We start from the raw sequence: 17023 nt of genomic DNA on the forward strand, positions 1-17023 counted from the left end.
ATCATAATTCTGCATAATACTTTATTATCAGAGGGCTTGACACAGATGTTTGCCCTTTTTTAGCCAATAGAAAACTCTCTTGGAGCTTGTTGTCACTTACACAGTGTGAGGTATAATCTATATTTGATTACAAAGGTACTTTAGACAAGCATGATAAGCTTCGTGGAAGAAATTGAGTTTCCACAGAGAAGCACAAGATATCACAAAATATTAACCTGCAATGTGATGCCAATAATTTGTCATGAGTAGAGGGCTGACTTGTGTAAAGTCTTCAGCATGCTGTGTTTATTTGTTTACTGCTTTGTTGCATGCTCTGTGCCCTTCTATGCATGCCCATAGAAGGACACAGAGAACTGCAAAGTTAACCGAAACAAAACTGGATCAAAGGTGAACACCTTATGAGATAATAGTCCCAACTGTTGCAACAGTGATATTGTGTCACCAGAGTTGCCACAAAAACACACACACACCATCATGTGGGGATCATTTGAATTTGCCAGAGATCCTTTGGAAGATTATCTGAAAGATAAAGACGCTTGTGGGCTTTGTATATTTGTTTGCCAAACACAATGCCCTAATACGGTTCAAGCTGTCTTATAAGGAAAAGTATTTGGAAGGTTTGAAATACTGTAATTTTACACAAAAGACTTAATCAGGTCAGGGAAAACGACAGCACTTTATACTCTCTTCAAACTTTATTTCAACATGCAGATAACAGGATGACCACAACAAGTATTCACCCCTAATTTCATACATAAAAATAGGCTATATTGACAAAGGCACTCTACAGAAGTACTGCAGGGAAAAAGAGCAAAACCAGCATCATGACAACAAACATAAAAACACAACTATGTGAACTACAAGTCCCATTTAATCCCTACAGCTCGAGAGCTTGCACTGAGACCTTGACGTCAAGAGCAGCTCATTGGTGGACTCGATGAGGAGAACTGTGGCCAGCCAAATGCAGGAGCCTGAGGATGATGTCACCGGGGTCGCTGCCATCGAACTGGCTGGTTTGTTCATCTCCTTCCTCCTCGATAAGGCAGGATTGATCTGTGGTGCAGCTCTCTGAGGCAGGGTTAAGAACAAATCAGAAGGAGTTATTACCAAAAATGGTCATCGTCTACACTTTATGATCTGTTGTTATCGGTCTTTGTGACCTGTATTCATGGACCCTTAAAGAGCAGGGTAGGGTAAATTAGGTCATCATGACCAAAGTAGTATCACTCAAAGCAAAGGTGGATTTTCTTTCTCCTTTAATTACACTGGTACTAAAGCATGCAGAGCTCTATTAGGAATAAGATTTATAATTCTTGCATTATTCCTTACATTATATAAAAAATAACAATGATTACAACTTCAGGAAGCTTGGATGAAAGGCATCATGTTTACACTAGAGAATCTGTGACTTGTGCAGGTTTAGCTGTACTGAACCTTGGACCGGAATAGAGACTGCACAATTTCACAAATCAATCAAGTGCTTGTACTTGATAACCCTCACTAGAGTTTTTCAATGTTATAGCACTTTATAATTGTACTTCACTACATTTTAGAGGAAAGTTTCTACTTTTTACTTCATGTTGTTTACTCTAGATACTGTGCCTTTATCAAGTCAGATGTAATAAGCTTATAAAATAGGATGTATGCTTACACAGAACACTGAACAAGCCACCCAGCTGTAAATATAATAATTACAATCAGCTTGACTGATCAGCTTAAACTATAAACTTTGCTTTCTTGTACTTTAACCAAATATTGCTAATATAGTACTTCTCTGCTATTTGCTTTAGCTTGCAGGATTATTTTTCTAAGTATTCTGCAAATGGTAGTGGTATTGATTACTTCAATAAAGGACTAAAATACTCCTTTTACTACTGCTCATATTTACATCAGGATTTTCTGACCTGCATCACAGCAGAGTCCTGAAGCAGCGCAGCGTCCTCCTTCAGAACCACAGGGTCGTCCTCCTGCCTGGCAGGGAGTGAGCAGGTAGTTCTCCTCCACACAGTGAGCTGTTTCGGGGGAGCCGAGCAGACAACCAAGACCTTCCCCGCAGCAGATACTTGGCCCGAAGCAGCGGCCCCTGTCTCCGGGGCCACATGACATGCACTAGAGGTTGAAACGGATGATTATTTTTGGTGTTGCTTTGAACGTCACCATACCTTATAAAGCATTTTTAGGCTTTCTCAGTTTGTATTTTCTTTCTGATGGTTTTGGCCCCTGACCCAAGTTTTTCACATGCATGTCACCTAAATCTCTCTTTAGGCTTTGCATTATCTGAATAAATGAATGAAGAGAAATATGTGCCAGTTTGCTAATAATATTGTCAGAAGCTTCAAAAGCTGCAAAGTTAAAGACCTATTGGCTGACTGATTGAGCTCACCTTGCGCAGTGGTGCATCCATTATGGACCTCTTTCCTCCGATAGGGCAGTTGGAGATGTAACACGCTGAACATACAGACAGGAGAAAAAGCAGGCCCACAGACACAGCAGCTCCGGTCATTTCTGCTAAGAATGGAAGAGAAAAACAGAGAAAAAAAAAACACTTAGTAAGGCTGACCACAAAATCCACGCTTCACAGAGAGCAAATGTACACACTTGTTAGCTCAAGTTCCTCTTTAGGTTGCTCTTGGATGACTGCTGACTTCTCTGTCTCGTACGGTGTTGCTGGTGTGTCTTATATACTTCCAAAGCACCATTTGAGAGTGACACAGAAACTTAAAAGCCACTTAGAAATCCTTAATGAGGCCTTTTTAATCACCTTAGCAGATGAAGCTGACCACTGTGTGGGCCAGGTCAAAGGGCCTGGTAATTGTGTGGCCTGGTTTGCTTCTTCCTATTGGAGATCATTAGTTAAGGGCTCCTGCTGCGTGACCGTGCATGTTAGAGATGTTAGGAAAGTCAGAGAGGTCAAGAAGAGCAGGCAGCGATGAAATTATTCAAAGCACGACTGGACAAGAGTGTAGCACCAGTTTAATTTTTTTTTAAGAACAAAAAAAAGTTAATTTTAAGGATTCAACTTTTTATTACTACCCCTGGGAGGTCAGGAGAGAGTGAAAAAGCTGGTTTTAAAGGTTGACAGAACATTTCTGGCCTGCTGAGCCACCATGTCGGTAAGCCATGCTTTTTGCAGAATGGGTGCTTGTAAACAAACTCAACAACAAAGCAAGAAACACACATACCCACAAACGTATATACACACATACGCACACCTGGAAATTTCCCTTTCTATTAATAAAGTCCTTAATTCCTCAGAGGAATTGATGCACACATTGTCCAGGGCCGAGGTTAATTGGTCTCATGAGCTAATTAACACAGCTAATGATTGGCCACATCTCATAAAAGACAGTTTCACCGTTTCAATGATATGAGCTCAATTACTGCAGCTCCCTCCTGATTTACTAACTGCCACCTCATCTCAATTAAAGAGCTGCTAACATCGTCATTGTTCAAAAACTTCTGTGCCAACAGAGCCGCGTGGGATGTTAATTTACTCAGATTTCACAACCACAGACAGGTAGCGACAAACGCTATATGATGACAAACAGGACAATAAAGTGGCATTGTAGACAGACAGGCCACTCTTGCCTCCTAGTGGCTGTGCTGACGCATGTCATCTATTTGTACATTTTTCATTGCTGCTGTTTCCATCTGCCACGTGTTTTGTGGGAAGTGGAGAAAATAATGGGAATACTGATTAAGGTGATCGTGCAATTGATTACCAGAGCAACACACACAATGCATGAAAAAATACAATTTCAAAAAGAAAAAGAAAAAAGGGAATAAAACACATTATGTCTCACATGTTTGTTTGTTTTTCTCCTGTAGTGTGATATATTACACATTGCAGTGTCTCCCTGGCACTCGGCCCCTCTGTGATGAACATGTACATAACAATCAAGAACTTTTGACAATATTTATTTCATAAGCTCAAGAAATGTTCTATTTTATCTAAAAAAAATTGATACTTATTTGCTTATAAATATGAAAACAGCCAGTATTAAGATACATCTCCTTGAGCTGGATTAATGGAAAGCATTGCTATCTTCCATCATGACATGTCACTTTGCAGCTATTAAATCTAGAAATTGTGCTGTTTTCAAGTGAAACATCAGCACCCTCCTCCCCACATTCCTCCAAAGGCTATGCAAATCCCTATTTCATAGAGAAATAGAGATGTCTATCTAGTGTTTCCTTATTTTTCTGCAGGAAGGCACTAGGCTTGTTGACTTCCTCTCCCCTCCCTTCCTTCCTTCTCTCCGAAGGTACTCATCTGAAAAATGAGAACAAAGTGATTGTTCCTGTTCTCTTTCTTAAGTCAGTTCAAATGCTATCCGTGGACAGGCGGCTCATTGTCAGTAGAGTTGCAGTGCGAACAGGAGGGAGAGAAGAGAGGCACAGGTACAACAGCAGCTACTGCAGCAGCGCTTCAGCCCCAGCATCACAGAGAAAAAACACACACACACACACTCTGCTACACTCAGCTGGTAAGTTACACACGCAGACATATGCTGCAACCGCACACAGCGCACACTTACATGGCACTGACTGGCACATGAGGAGGGGCTTCGGGTCTAATGGATTGTTTGGAATGCGTGGTGTGGCGAGGACAGGCTGGGGTCTCTGCACAGAGCAACTTAACTAAGAGAAGTGAAGAGGATAAAAGAGCAGGACAATGTCCAGGAGAGACCCAAAACTTCAGCAGGCGTCTAGGGCTCTTTGAAAATCCTGGAAAGAGGCAGAAAAATCCAGTTTTTGCATTTGGCATCTTGTTGTTGTTGTTTTTTTTATTCCTGTAGATTGATTTTTATGAATTTCCATCCATGTATCTGTGAAAGGGAAATTTACTGGTAGAAATGTGTCATTTAAATGTTTTTTCAGAAGTAAAATGCTAATTATTTGTTGAGGTGGATTTAAATGTCAGAGTTTCACTGGTTTTCATTTCATCGTCACATTAGCTTTTCAAAATAACTTTTTATGAGGTTTGTGTTGTAAGAATGCATGCAAAGCTGGATGCAGATGTTGAGCTGAAATACTTAGAAAGCTGATCCTTGATTTGAGATCAACATTTGCTTTCAATTCATCAGTTAAAATGTTTGTCAAGCAAAAATGCCAAAACGTGATGGAATTACAACCTCCACATTACGAGCTTTTGCTTTCTTTTTTTTTTCTTTGACTTGCGTTACTACAATTTTTTTAGTTTTTGCCAGACAAAATGAGAAAATGTAAGACGTCTCCTTTAATTTCTGGAAACTGCAGCAGGTGTTTTCTTAAAATTTGATAATCATAAATTGAAGCCTTGAGTATTTTTAAAATGTTTACATTTAAAAAGCCAACAGGTATGTAACCTGTGACAGACATGAAGTGGAAACTGTAGTCATGCAAGCAGTGGACTGGTACAGGTCTCAGCAGTTTCTCACTGATAAGCACTGCAGTGTTAACAGGAATAGAATTAATCTGCACCACTATTTTGAATGTCATGCAGAAGTAAGATAGTTCCCCTCTGACTATCTTCATCTTTACATCCATTACAATCATCTATTCTATATTTCTATATCATACAGATGCAAACTGCAGTTTTGTGATTTTGCTTAACTGAACTCCAGTAAAGGAGAAAAGAGGAAGCTCTTCCTGGCTATCAGTCCAACAAAAAAAAAAAAAAGAAGGATGAAGAGCGCAGAGAAAAAGAGATGGAGAAGCGAAAAGGGGCCAGGAGGTAGAGGCGAACTTCTCACAGATAACTTCCTAATTTCAGACAAGGAGAAGATCTGTGAGAAAGGAAGAAGTGAAAGGTTTCAGGTTGAAACCTGAAAGGTGTGGGTGTCAACGCCACACCGTGCATGCGTGTGTCCGCTTGCATTCCTTCTACAGGAATCTTCAGAGAAGTGGTTTCATGTCATAAATAGAAACAGGATGCAGTTTCATTTGATGCACATTTCTCCAAATGTTACAACTGGAAGTATATGTAAGCAGTGGTGGAAAGTAAAGACATTCAAGAACTGAACGTGAAAGCAAATGTGAGGTATTTATAGTTTATTTACTTCCTTTCGGCGTTAAATGTTTTATTTGTATAGATTTTATTGGACAGGTGTAGCTACTTGCTATTTTTCAAATTAAGAATTAAAATAAATGCATATGATGGAAAGTATAGTACTGATTTTCAAACCAGTCATTCACAGTGTATTATTTTGCAAAATGGCAATGCCCCTCATAGATATGAGTTCCTGCTTGAGATTTCTGAGGTTTAACCAGCTTGTTTTTGCACTACGTTGTTTTTGCGAGGTCCTTTCTTCACCTTTATGATGTTTTTCCCCATCAATGTCAAGAAAGCATGATAAGATGGATGCATTTTTGTGTAGTCAGTAGCAGTTATTTCTGATTGTGTCATTCTTATAAAATTTTAAGTGTATAAAGAGTCCCATTAAATATTTGTTAATGTGTGAAACATTTAAAACTAGTGGATACTGGGGACAAATGTAAAAAAAAATTTAAACATTTTCCTCACAGGCTAATTGAAATACACTTGGCATCTGCTGATAAACAAAACACAAATGTGCACCAACTAATAGTACAACTGATATCTTGTCAATAATGGGAACAGGGCTAAAATACCTATTTTAATGCAAGAAACCAGAGTTTTACAACTGAGCCCTTGATGGGGGAAATAGTTACAGAAGCGGAGGAAAATGTAACACTGAAAAAATACATCATACTAACTGGGTAAATCTCAAACAGAAGCAATCTTCAAAGTAATCACCTTACTAACTAAAAATGTAGCTTTAAAAAAATGTTCAGCCTTTGTACTTTCAAATTTATTTTGATATCAGACAATCTGTGTATTCAAGGCAAACATCTCTGTTGATTTTTCCAGAAACATTGGCAACTATTCTAGAACCAACTAGATTTTGATTCTGTGAACTGAGTTAAAAGTACATTTAACTCAAATGCACAGACGATACGATGACAGAACAATTTCTGACCTGACATACATTAATAGACACCACCGATATTAATAGATCCTACCAAAAATAACACAAAAGGATCATGTGAAGAATATATTTATATATTTATTTAAAAGGACCAGAAGTGAAATATATAAAAAATGTATGTGTATGATATAATGCATGACACATGTATTGCACAAAAAAACTGACACTTTCTTTCTGTCAGTAGTTGGACTAATATTGTTTTTTGAAATTTTGAAATGTCATTTTAAATGTAGTTTTAGTCAAATATTTCTATTTTCTCATCAACCTTGTCATCAACACAGACAGACATAGTGCCTGCAATTGTAAATGTTACAAGTATCATTGATGTCACACCAATGTTGCTGACTTGCATTCTACTGTGGTTGGCGACATTGATATTAGTACTGGTTGTTCGTGTTAGTTTCTAACATATAGCGAGGATAGAATAGATGCAAGTCTAAATGCACATTATTTGAAGGCAGCAGAAGAAAATACATGTAATCACTCAAAGTTGGTTCTGGTTTCAGGACTTGCTTCGTGTTACTGTTACTCTTCCTTAAACCAGTCAATTCCTGACTTTTACTCTTGTAAATTCCTGAAAGAAAATTCATTTTATACTGGATAAAGTATCGGGATAGTTTTTGATGCTTCAGTTTTTCTGTGTGATTATGATGAAACTGTCAGGCTCACTCAAAAGTTAAAAGGAAAACTTCAAAGATCCACATTTTATATGAAGAACTAAAAAGCCCTTTATTTTTATGTCATGTCTTGCTTGCCTTCTGCATCATCAAGTGGGCTTTGTAAGCTCACGAGTAGATTTAACGGACTCCCTCTAGTAAAATATTTGATTAAATACTTATTTCCTTGTTGTTACTGGAGATATTTAACCACTTCTTTTCCTTTTTCATGCAGAAAGAAGATGGAAAAAGATAGAGTAAGCATCTCACCACGAAGAAGTCCTCCTCTCCGAGCAGAGCTAAGACAAACATCTCAGCGCAGTTTCTACCTAAGCCCAGCTCCACTCTTTATTCAGCCCCCCAAATTTTCTCCTGCTAGATATCCCAGCATATCACCCACCAGAGATGCCTACAGTGCTTTTAGTCCACCTGTTTTCTTTCCCATGCTTGGCCCCAGTTACACCCTCAAAGAAGGATCCCAAAAACGCAAAAGGACTCCCTTGAAAGTGGATGGCCATGAGGGAGGTGAATCTCCTGAGAAGGAGACAGAGGAGGCAGAAGAAAGCAGCAGTAAGAAGACAGTGGACCTGCCGCACATTCCTTTTTCCCTCCCACCTCGTCCTTTTCTGTCTCAATCTTCAAAACCCATCCCTGGCATGATCGAGCTCAACAGCCTGCAGCTTCCACACAGACCTCCAGATGTGAATTTTCCTGTGCAGGTAAAACAGGAGCCACTCAGTCCTTCCCCCATCTGGCCACCCTCTCCTCTGCTTCTTCACCCTCCCTACTTCCCACCTCTCCACCACAGCCTTCTCCCTTACCCCTTCTTTATGCCTGGCCCTATCATGCACCACCCCCCTGGTGGTTTCTACCCCAGAGAGGACCTCCGCCCCAGTCATGGCGCCCGTGAAGGAGCTCCTCGAAGTGGTACGAGCAGCGCTGAGAAGCTCGGTCTCAATGTTCACGTAGATGACAGCTACTATGTGGACGTTGGCGGAGACCAGAAGAGATGGAAGTGTCGAATGTGTGAGAAGTCCTACACATCCAAGTATAACCTGGTCACACACATCCTGGGTCACAACGGCATCAAACCACATGGATGTCACCTGTGTGGGAAGCTATTTAAGCAGCTGAGCCACCTGCATACACACCTACTCACACACCAGGGAATGAGGCCCCACAAGTGCCAGGTGTGCCACAAGGCCTTCACCCAGACCAGCCACCTGAAGAGACACATGATGCAGCACAGTGACGTGAAGCCATACAGGTAAATTATTTTTACATACGGTATGTCAAAGACTGAGGTAGCCATTGTGATGTTGAGTATCTTGGCAGTCACCATCTTGGTGTTCTGAAGCTGGAGGTAATGAATAAGGGGTGAAACCAAACAGATGTCAAACGCAAGCTAACCCTAACATTCTGAGGTCACAAATCACGTTAGCAGCTGAGTTCCCTTCCCCTTAGACTTCTATACAGTTGGACTATTTTTCAGCCTGTGGAGTGGCCTCCTGTGTAGAATTAGGCTTATAATCTACTTTTTACCAGCTTTACACCAGCTTTACTTTCATTTCCGCTATTCCAATATATTATATAGAGTTTCTGCTGTTTAATGCCTAGATTTCCTGCTCATTCACACTTTTTCTGCACCTCCAGCTGCAGTGTGTGCGGTCGAGGTTTCGCTTATCCCAGCGAGCTTCGAGCCCACGAGCTGAAGCATGAAAAAGGTCAAGAGAATGTATGTGTGGAGTGTGGTCTAGACTTCCCCACACTGGCACAGCTAAAGAGGCACCTGACCGTCCACCGAGGTCCCACATTGTACAGGTGAGCTCATTTCCTTCCTTTCATATTCTTATGTTCATATTCTTGTTATTGTTTAAAGTAAGCAGTTAGTTGGCTTAGCACAGCAGCTCAAGCTCCACCCATTGAGGACATCCACTAATTCTTTCCAAGAAATAGATTTTTTTTTTTTTTTTTTTTAAATTAGGCTAACCTCTTGCTGGCTATGGCCTCAGATTTTCTGAGCAATATTAATTATTCGTGGAACTCCTGGCACAAAAGTGCATTTTTATATAGGCATTTCCCACATTGTTGAGACATTCCAGCAGGCTAACTGCAAATGTTGGTTGCTGTGTGTGCAGGTGTACAGAGTGCCAGAAGACTTTCCAGTATCCCAGTCAGCTTCAGAACCACATGATGAAACACAAAGACATCAGACCGTATATCTGCAGTGAGTGTGGGATGGAGTTCATCCAGTCGCACCACCTGAAACAGCACACGCTCACTCATAAAGTAGGTGTATAACAAAAGGATTAAAAAATGAAATGAAAGTTTTTTTCTCTCTTGTTTTTTAATGGCATCCAAGAATTATCAGTTTGCCCAATTTACATTTTGGATAGTAAAAATGTCAGCCATGAAGCAGTTTCCTCTTGAATTTTGACTGAAGCTACTTTTAACTGCTTAACATCCAGTTTTTATTCTTTAGTAGCATTAGAGTTTAGATAAACCACCTGACTCCACAAACCGTTTATACACGTCCTGTATTAGCATGCCCAAACTCTAAAATGCACAACATTGTTTATACGATTATATTTACAACTGTAGCAGCGATAGTTTCATCAAATAGATATTTTATATTTCATAAATAAATTTAAATGCATTTCCACTGGCACTGCCTGGCATATTTGTTATCAGGGGACGATCTGGCCTCTCTAAAGCAAACCAGAAGAATGACTCATCTTTCTCACACCACTACTTCCACGTTATCTTGTTCTTCAGGGGGTGAAGGAGCACAAGTGTCGCATCTGTGGTCGTGAATTCACCCTGTTGGCCAACATGAAGCGTCACGTCCTCATCCACACCAACATTCGGGCCTACCAGTGCCACATGTGCTTTAAGAGTTTCGTCCAGAAACAGACTCTGAAGGCTCACATGATCGTCCACTCGGACATCAAGCCCTATAAATGCAAGGTTGGTCGAGTTTGGCATGTGAGATGTGGCTCTTTCTTTTGGCCTTCTGTACAGCAAATTTCCCAAAGGTTCACGTGTTCGAATGACAAAGCACGTTAGTGGCCTCAGTAAGTATGACTCATGTCTGCGCTGTCAGGTGATCTCATTATGGAGTGACAAAGTCCATAGGAGAAGAAGAATATAAATTTGTAATTTAACTTACATGACCCGAATCTTTCCCTGGCAAGTCAAAACCTGCTCTGTATTCAGTTAGTAACTGGAGGTGTTGGAGGTCAGTATGGCACATTTTGTGTCCATATGTGCGTCCATGAAGTCGGTTTGGCAGGAATCAATTATTTCATTTAAATAAGATTTTTTAATTATAGAGATACTCTTATTTTTTCCTGAATTATAGAAAAATTACCCACAGTCTGTAAATTGCACAGAAAAAAGTCACTCCCCTCAGCAGGAAAACCACAGAACTGGCAACCCAAGTGAAGACAGGATTATCAGTATGACAAAAAACTAGCCCTTTCATGCCCTATCACAACAAAATCAAGCCACAGTGTTTCTACACCACATGACTGAGCTAGTTTTCAGCAGTGTTGCTCTAAAGGGCAAACTGGTAAAAGTGTAACATCACATTTGTAGGATATCATTATGAAATTGCTGTTAGCAACCACTAAACCACAGTTTAAGCCTCCAACAAAAAGAGAAAATGAAGCAAAACAGCTTGCCAGGTATGTCTGAAAGCAATAAAATCCATCTACTGTGACTTATAAAGTTTGATATTTATCTTATCACACTGAAATGTAATCCCATGTAGCAAAGGGCTTGATGTGGAACATTTTTGGGGGGCAGAGTGAGGATAGCTATTTCCACTCTTCTTGCTAAGCTAAGTTAATGAGCTAGACACGTGTGTAATGCACAAAATGTTATTTTATTATTACATTTACAGGAATACACAAATCATGACATCATAAATGGGCCTTAAAAACATAAAACAGCTGTTAGAAAAATACAAGCTGTAAAACATATATATTTATTTACATATGAAGCAAATACATACTTTTACTGGTAATCAGTAGAAGGCACGAACTGTAGTAAGATGAGAAGCAGCAGGTCATTGTTAGCTACAGGTCTATATAGGTTATTTTACTATAAGGAGTAAATAAAGGCATCTAAAATGCAAGTGTCTCCCTTTTTGCAAGCTACACAAACCAAGTCTTGATAATCACAGCCAGGACCCAGACTTGCAATTTGTAGTGGCAGCTGCTGTTAAAGAATTTGTCTGTTTTGACCTTGGTTTTTTGGTACAACTTGAGGACTGAGACGATGACCAGATAGCAGAGAGGCTTATGGGAGTGGGAGCCTCCTTGTCCATAGGAAGGATATCGCCGCACAAACTGCCTCTCTAACAATGGCTCGCCGGCCTCCCTGGAGAACAAGCCCGCAAATAGATTTCATCTCGCTTTCTCTGCTGCTGGAGGCAGCTTCCTGTTTTCTCACGGTCCTCTTGGACAGTTTACAGTCCCTCTCTCCTCCTGAAGGAAAGGACCACCCTAATAAAAAAGAATGCAGAGGAAGGACAGCACAGGAGTTGCCCTTCCCTGTTCTCCTCCTGGCCCTGTCTCAGTGTTGCTTCCTCTCTCTCTCTCTCTGTCTTTTTCTTTCTGTTTTTCTTGTGTGTGTGTGTCCTTGCTTGTGTGTGAGGGGGGAAGACAGAGAGGAAATGAGGAAAATAACTATAGAAGGAGGGAGAAAGAATGTGTGTATGTATGCATGTCTGAAAGACTTCGCATTCATTCATGATTACGTGTAAACTCTGCAACTCAGCATCTGAGAAAATTAGTCATCTAACAAAGGAGATCTGGTAGAGAGAGAAAAATAACAGGTAATTAGGGCTTGCCTGTTATTGTTGGATGTGGACACAGTGTTTATTACAGCCACTGATGAAAAGCTAGAGTATCACCTTTAATACTCGATTCTTGCACTTTGAATTTTCACTGCATTTCAGAGAAATATGCTTTGTTTTTAATCACTCAATTCATCTGACCACTGCAGCTGTTACAAATGAGCTTAAAATATTATTTTTATTGCAGATAGTTTATAAGGTTTGTAAGGTATTAATGCTTGTGTGTGTTAATAGTATTCAAATTGTAGCAAAAATTCAAATTCAGAATTTTACATTGTATTGATAACATGTAAATTTTAATACAAAAATATCTTGGCCTTTTCACTTTTCAAGCCAGAAAATGGGCAACTGGATGGGTTGTTAACATAATATTCACTTGTGTTTTTTTAATGACTTGAAATAAAAGCAAGAGATTAAAATGTACTTACCTGAGAAACCTTGCGAATGATTCAGGATGCATAGCCTATGCGTCACTGTTAATAATGTGTCAAATTAAACCCGAGGTCTTAATGAGTTCCTAATATCTGGACATGTATTCTCTCTCTTCTCTTTCAGCTTTGTGGGAAAGAATTCAACAGGATGCACAACCTAATGGGCCACATGCATCTCCACTCAGACAGCAAACCCTTCAAATGCCTATACTGCCAGAGCAAGTTCACACTGAAGGGGAACCTCACCAGACACATGAAGGTTAAACATGGTGTCATGGACAGAGGCCTGGATGAGAGATGTAAGTGTGCACACACTGCTGATGATGTATATGTTTATGTATTTTAGTAAAATTTGTTGTTAAATGTAACTTTTTTTCTCCCTGTGATTTCAGTATTTAGGCAAAGAGGGCGTTTCTGTCTGACCACCCCGATGGACCTCCTCACCCACTTCAGCCAAGAGGAACCGTTTGACCTCTCCCAGAAACCCCCAGGTCTGCCCAGCCTCCGTCTCTCCCAGTCTGATGGTGAGAGTGTCCCGGGAAGCTCCTGTCAGGAGGAGGAGGATGAGGAGAGTTTGTACAGAAGGAGCCAGTACAGCCCTGAAGTAGACCACCACGAGCCAGCAGGTGATCAGTACATCCCTGAGCTGGAGGAAAGAAGGCAGGGATCCCCTGGTGAACCGAGGGAAGGCAAGAGACAGAAACAGCAGAAGTACCAGGAAAGTTTAGAGGATGAGACGTTTGAGAGGGAGTCAGTAGCAGAAGGTCAATCTAAAGTTCCCAGAGGTAACAAGGTGCAGCTATTGGAGTCCGAGACATCCTATGAATCAGATGCAGAATTAGGTGAGCAGGTGTGCCGCCAAAAAATGGTCCGTAGACAGTCATATGAATATGACTCAGAAGAAGAAGCACATCAGCAAGAGCTAGAGGAACCAAAACAAAGAAAAGAAAAGTTGGATAACTTTCACAAGGCCATCGATGTGGAAGAGACAAACAAAAACGAGTGCATTTCTCAAAGGGTTTACGGGTCAAGCGGTGAAGAAGACAAACATGAAGAAAAGTGAGTCAAAGACTCAGAAGATAATTAAATGTGTAGCATTGTTTCTTGTTTAAAACTAATTGGTTGTTTTGGAGGGCAACGACAATATGTATGCTTCCAAACATCTCTGATTAGGGAGGGTGGTGAGTAGTAGCGAATGAACTTGTTGTTTATTACCAGAGCAAAAAATCAAGAATAAATACAAGCTGTGAAGAATATTGCATGTAAAAAACATATCAAATTATCATTAATAGTGACTGACAGAAGCTTTGGCTGGAAACGTGCGATGTAAATAAAATGCAAACAGATATTTAATGTTTTAGTTTTTTACGAATCATTTTGAAATGTTTCTTAAATATGCAACTCTGCTTTGACTCGGAATCTAATCTGTGATATTAAAATTTAAAAAGTGTTACTGATCACACCATTGTACATGCTTTACTCTTGTTTGTTTGTTTGTTTGTTTGTTTGTTTGTTTGTTTGTTTGTATGATATTGTTCTAAAAGTCAGCAAAAACTGGATGAAAAAATGTTTTTGACAGACACAATTGAAAAAAACCTAAAATGATTTTGTTTTTTTTACATTCTATGTCTTGATTTGTTTTTTATCTACATGCTCTTTTTAGGAGATATTTCTGTGTTTTATTGCAATGTTGGTGATCTGAATATGATTCTGATGAATAAATACTGAAATAAAAGCTTGAATACACAAACTTGCTGCTTTTTCTCACTAAATGCCTTATAAACATCGCTGCAAATGTTTTTAAAGCATATGAGCCCAGATGCTAAATTTCGATTCTCTCCGTCTCACACATACCGAGCGAGAAATGATTGCTGCGAGTTTCAGAAAGCTTGCCTCTCTCCTCCTGCTTCTCTTTCAAAGCAGAGGAAGAGGAAGAGAAAACACCTCTCCCCTTCTCTCTTTTAGGTTGTGATCAAACAGCAGTGACGGACACAGTGGGTGTCCCAGACAAAGGCTTCATATGTCTGTATGACTCAGAATAAAGCATTGTTTCTCCTCGTTGCAGAAGTCTCACTGAAAATAGAAATACTACATGAAAGAATGGAAGAATACTTGTTAAATAAGTTGCAATATTGCACAGTGCGCTGTGTGGGATAAACATTATTTACTATGCTTCAGTCCACACTATGTGCTGTGGGCTACATCTCATATAATCATGCCAGTTCAGGTAAACAGTCATTTCTTGTCAGATGAAATGCAGAACAGCAGCTTCTCTATTTTGACCAGCGACGACCACCGTGTCCAAAAGAGCGAAACTGCAAACAGTTTGAGGAAGTTCTCACATCCTCCTCTTCTTTCCTTTCCTCACCTACATGTTTCAATCCCAGCCACTTGCCTGAAGAGAAACCACAGAGAGTCGGCCGTATCACCATCTCCTGTTCGCAGTTAGCTCCTCTTTATCTAATCTCCTCTGAAAAAGCATGTTGATCGCGTTGAGTCCATCACTTTTTTGTGAACTGAAACTTGAGAGACAATGAGAAGCCAAAGATGAATCAGACACAGGGGAGAACAGGTAAATACGTCTCTGGTGGGAAAATGAATTTTGTGGTTAAAAACAAAAAAACAGCTCGAGTTCTGTGAAAACACTGACCATAAGCATCATGCCTTCAGTGGTTACTCAGAGACAGCCAAATCACACAACCTTTGTGCTATGCTCTATAAACTGAAGAAGAAAGTAGCTGACCAACAGGAATTAACCCTCTAAGCCAGGGATGGCAAACTCATTTTACCTTGAGGGCCGCATTCAGCCCACTTTGATCTGTTGCGGGCTGGAAGAGTGAAACTGCACTTCCTGTCAGTGTTCAGTGTTCACATCTCAGTTTTTCTATAAGATAAATGTGTAAAATTATAAAATAGAATTTAAGTGTTTTCGCAGGTCTTTGCAATCAGGGAACAAAGAAAATATTCATTCTAATTAACACACATAGAAAATTATTCAGGGCAGCACTGTGGTCCGGTGATTAGCACTACCGCCTCCCAGCAAGAAGGTCCTGAGTTTGACTCCACCACCAGGCCGGGGCCTTTCTGTGTGGACTTTCCATGTGCTCTCTGTTTTTGTCTGGGTACTCTGGCTTCCTCCCACAGTCTAAAGGCATGCAGTTAGTGGAGTTAGGTTAATTTGTGATTCTAATACACTCATAGGTGTGAATGTGAGTGCAAATGGTTATATTTCTCTCTGTGTTAGCCAGGCTGACTAGCACTGTCCAGGGTGGACACCGCCTCTCAGCCTATGGTAGCTGGGATAGGCTCCAGTGCTCCCCTCCCCCCATGACCCTGATAAGGATAATCCTATTCCCATTTTTCCCAAACCATACTGTAGGTTGTGCTAGGGTTGTCATCTGTCTTAAGTCCAATAAATTATTGTTATGATGTTTTCTGTTTCATAATACTGTGATTAAAAAGTTGAGTCAAGGACTGTTTCGGAAAACATTTTGTAGCTCAAATGGCTGATAATGACAACAGTTTAAAAGTCTTGGAAAGAAAATTCAACTAAACTTGTGAAAAAATAGGAGTCACAACACTTGGCTGGAAAGTCAGGCTGTATATTACAGGGTGGTTCCTGTCCTGCTATCCTGTTTCATCCTGAATGTATTTGAATACTGTTACATAAGCAGGCAAATTACAGCAAACCGTTTTGGGTTGTTTTGTGGGGTTTTTTTTTACACAATAAATGTTTTCCAAATCATGCACATTCAAGAAGGAACTCAGGATGAGTTGATAGCCAGACAGAGAATTAGTAACTTGTAACTGTAAATTTATCCATTATATTTTGCAGAGACATACTATTGGTCAAGCATGCATGCGTTCAATGACAGTTCACATCTATTGCATAAAAAGCCTTCCTACAAAATGCTTTGTCATTCCCTGTATAATGCAGTTCTTTTATCACATCGCACCAACCTGCACCAACGTCCTCTAACACTATGGATGAGAAATAAAAAAGGGAAGCAGCAAGGGGATGCCCGTAAGCAAGATCCTGAAAACAAATACTTCTGATTTTTTTTTTCATCTCTAGACCACAAACAT

General features: G+C 40.0%; 2 protein-coding genes across 2 annotated transcripts; one reads left to right on the forward strand and one right to left on the reverse strand.

Annotated features, from left to right (window-relative positions):
• Positions 1-922: 922 nt before the first annotated feature.
• LOC134638878 (isotocin-neurophysin IT 1-like) lies at positions 923-2503 on the reverse strand. Its single transcript, XM_063489812.1, has 3 exons — positions 2384-2503; positions 1905-2109; positions 923-1068 (listed from the first exon to the last, which is right to left on the reverse strand). Exons 1-3 carry the CDS (start codon positions 2501-2503, stop codon positions 923-925), a joined length of 471 nt encoding a protein of 156 aa, XP_063345882.1.
• Positions 2504-4315: 1812 nt separating this feature from the next.
• Positions 4316-14674, forward strand: znf366 (zinc finger protein 366). Its single transcript, XM_063489541.1, has 7 exons — positions 4316-4487; positions 7881-8912; positions 9299-9466; positions 9784-9934; positions 10421-10612; positions 13062-13236; positions 13330-14674. Exons 2-7 carry the CDS (start codon positions 7888-7890, stop codon positions 13998-14000), a joined length of 2382 nt encoding a protein of 793 aa, XP_063345611.1. The 5' UTR covers positions 4316-4487; positions 7881-7887; the 3' UTR covers positions 14001-14674.
• The last annotated feature ends 2349 nt before the right edge of the window (positions 14675-17023 follow it).

This window comes from Pelmatolapia mariae, linkage group LG12 (assembly GCF_036321145.2).
Source record: "Pelmatolapia mariae isolate MD_Pm_ZW linkage group LG12, Pm_UMD_F_2, whole genome shotgun sequence".
Lineage (NCBI taxonomy): Eukaryota > Metazoa > Chordata > Actinopteri > Cichliformes > Cichlidae > Pelmatolapia > Pelmatolapia mariae.

What these genes read in the sequence shown, in the direction of transcription:
- LOC134638878 (XM_063489812.1), bottom strand. Translation starts at nt 2,503, where the DNA reads ATGACCGGAGCTGCTGTGTCTGTGGGCCTGCTTTTTCTCCTGTCTGTA. An exon ending in TGGATGCACCACTGCGCAAG is followed by an intron (nt 2,110 to 2,383) that starts GTGAGCTCAATC and finishes TTCAACCTCTAG; the next exon opens with TGCATGTCATGTGGCCCCGG. An exon ending in AGGACTCTGCTGTGATGCAG is followed by an intron (nt 1,069 to 1,904) that starts GTCAGAAAATCC and finishes ACCCTGCCTCAG; the next exon opens with AGAGCTGCACCACAGATCAA.
- znf366 (XM_063489541.1), top strand. Translation starts at nt 7,888, where the DNA reads ATGGAAAAAGATAGAGTAAGCATCTCACCACGAAGAAGTCCTCCTCTC. An exon ending in CGAGGTCCCACATTGTACAG is followed by an intron (nt 9,467 to 9,783) that starts GTGAGCTCATTT and finishes CTGTGTGTGCAG; the next exon opens with GTGTACAGAGTGCCAGAAGA. An exon ending in AGCACACGCTCACTCATAAA is followed by an intron (nt 9,935 to 10,420) that starts GTAGGTGTATAA and finishes CTTGTTCTTCAG; the next exon opens with GGGGTGAAGGAGCACAAGTG.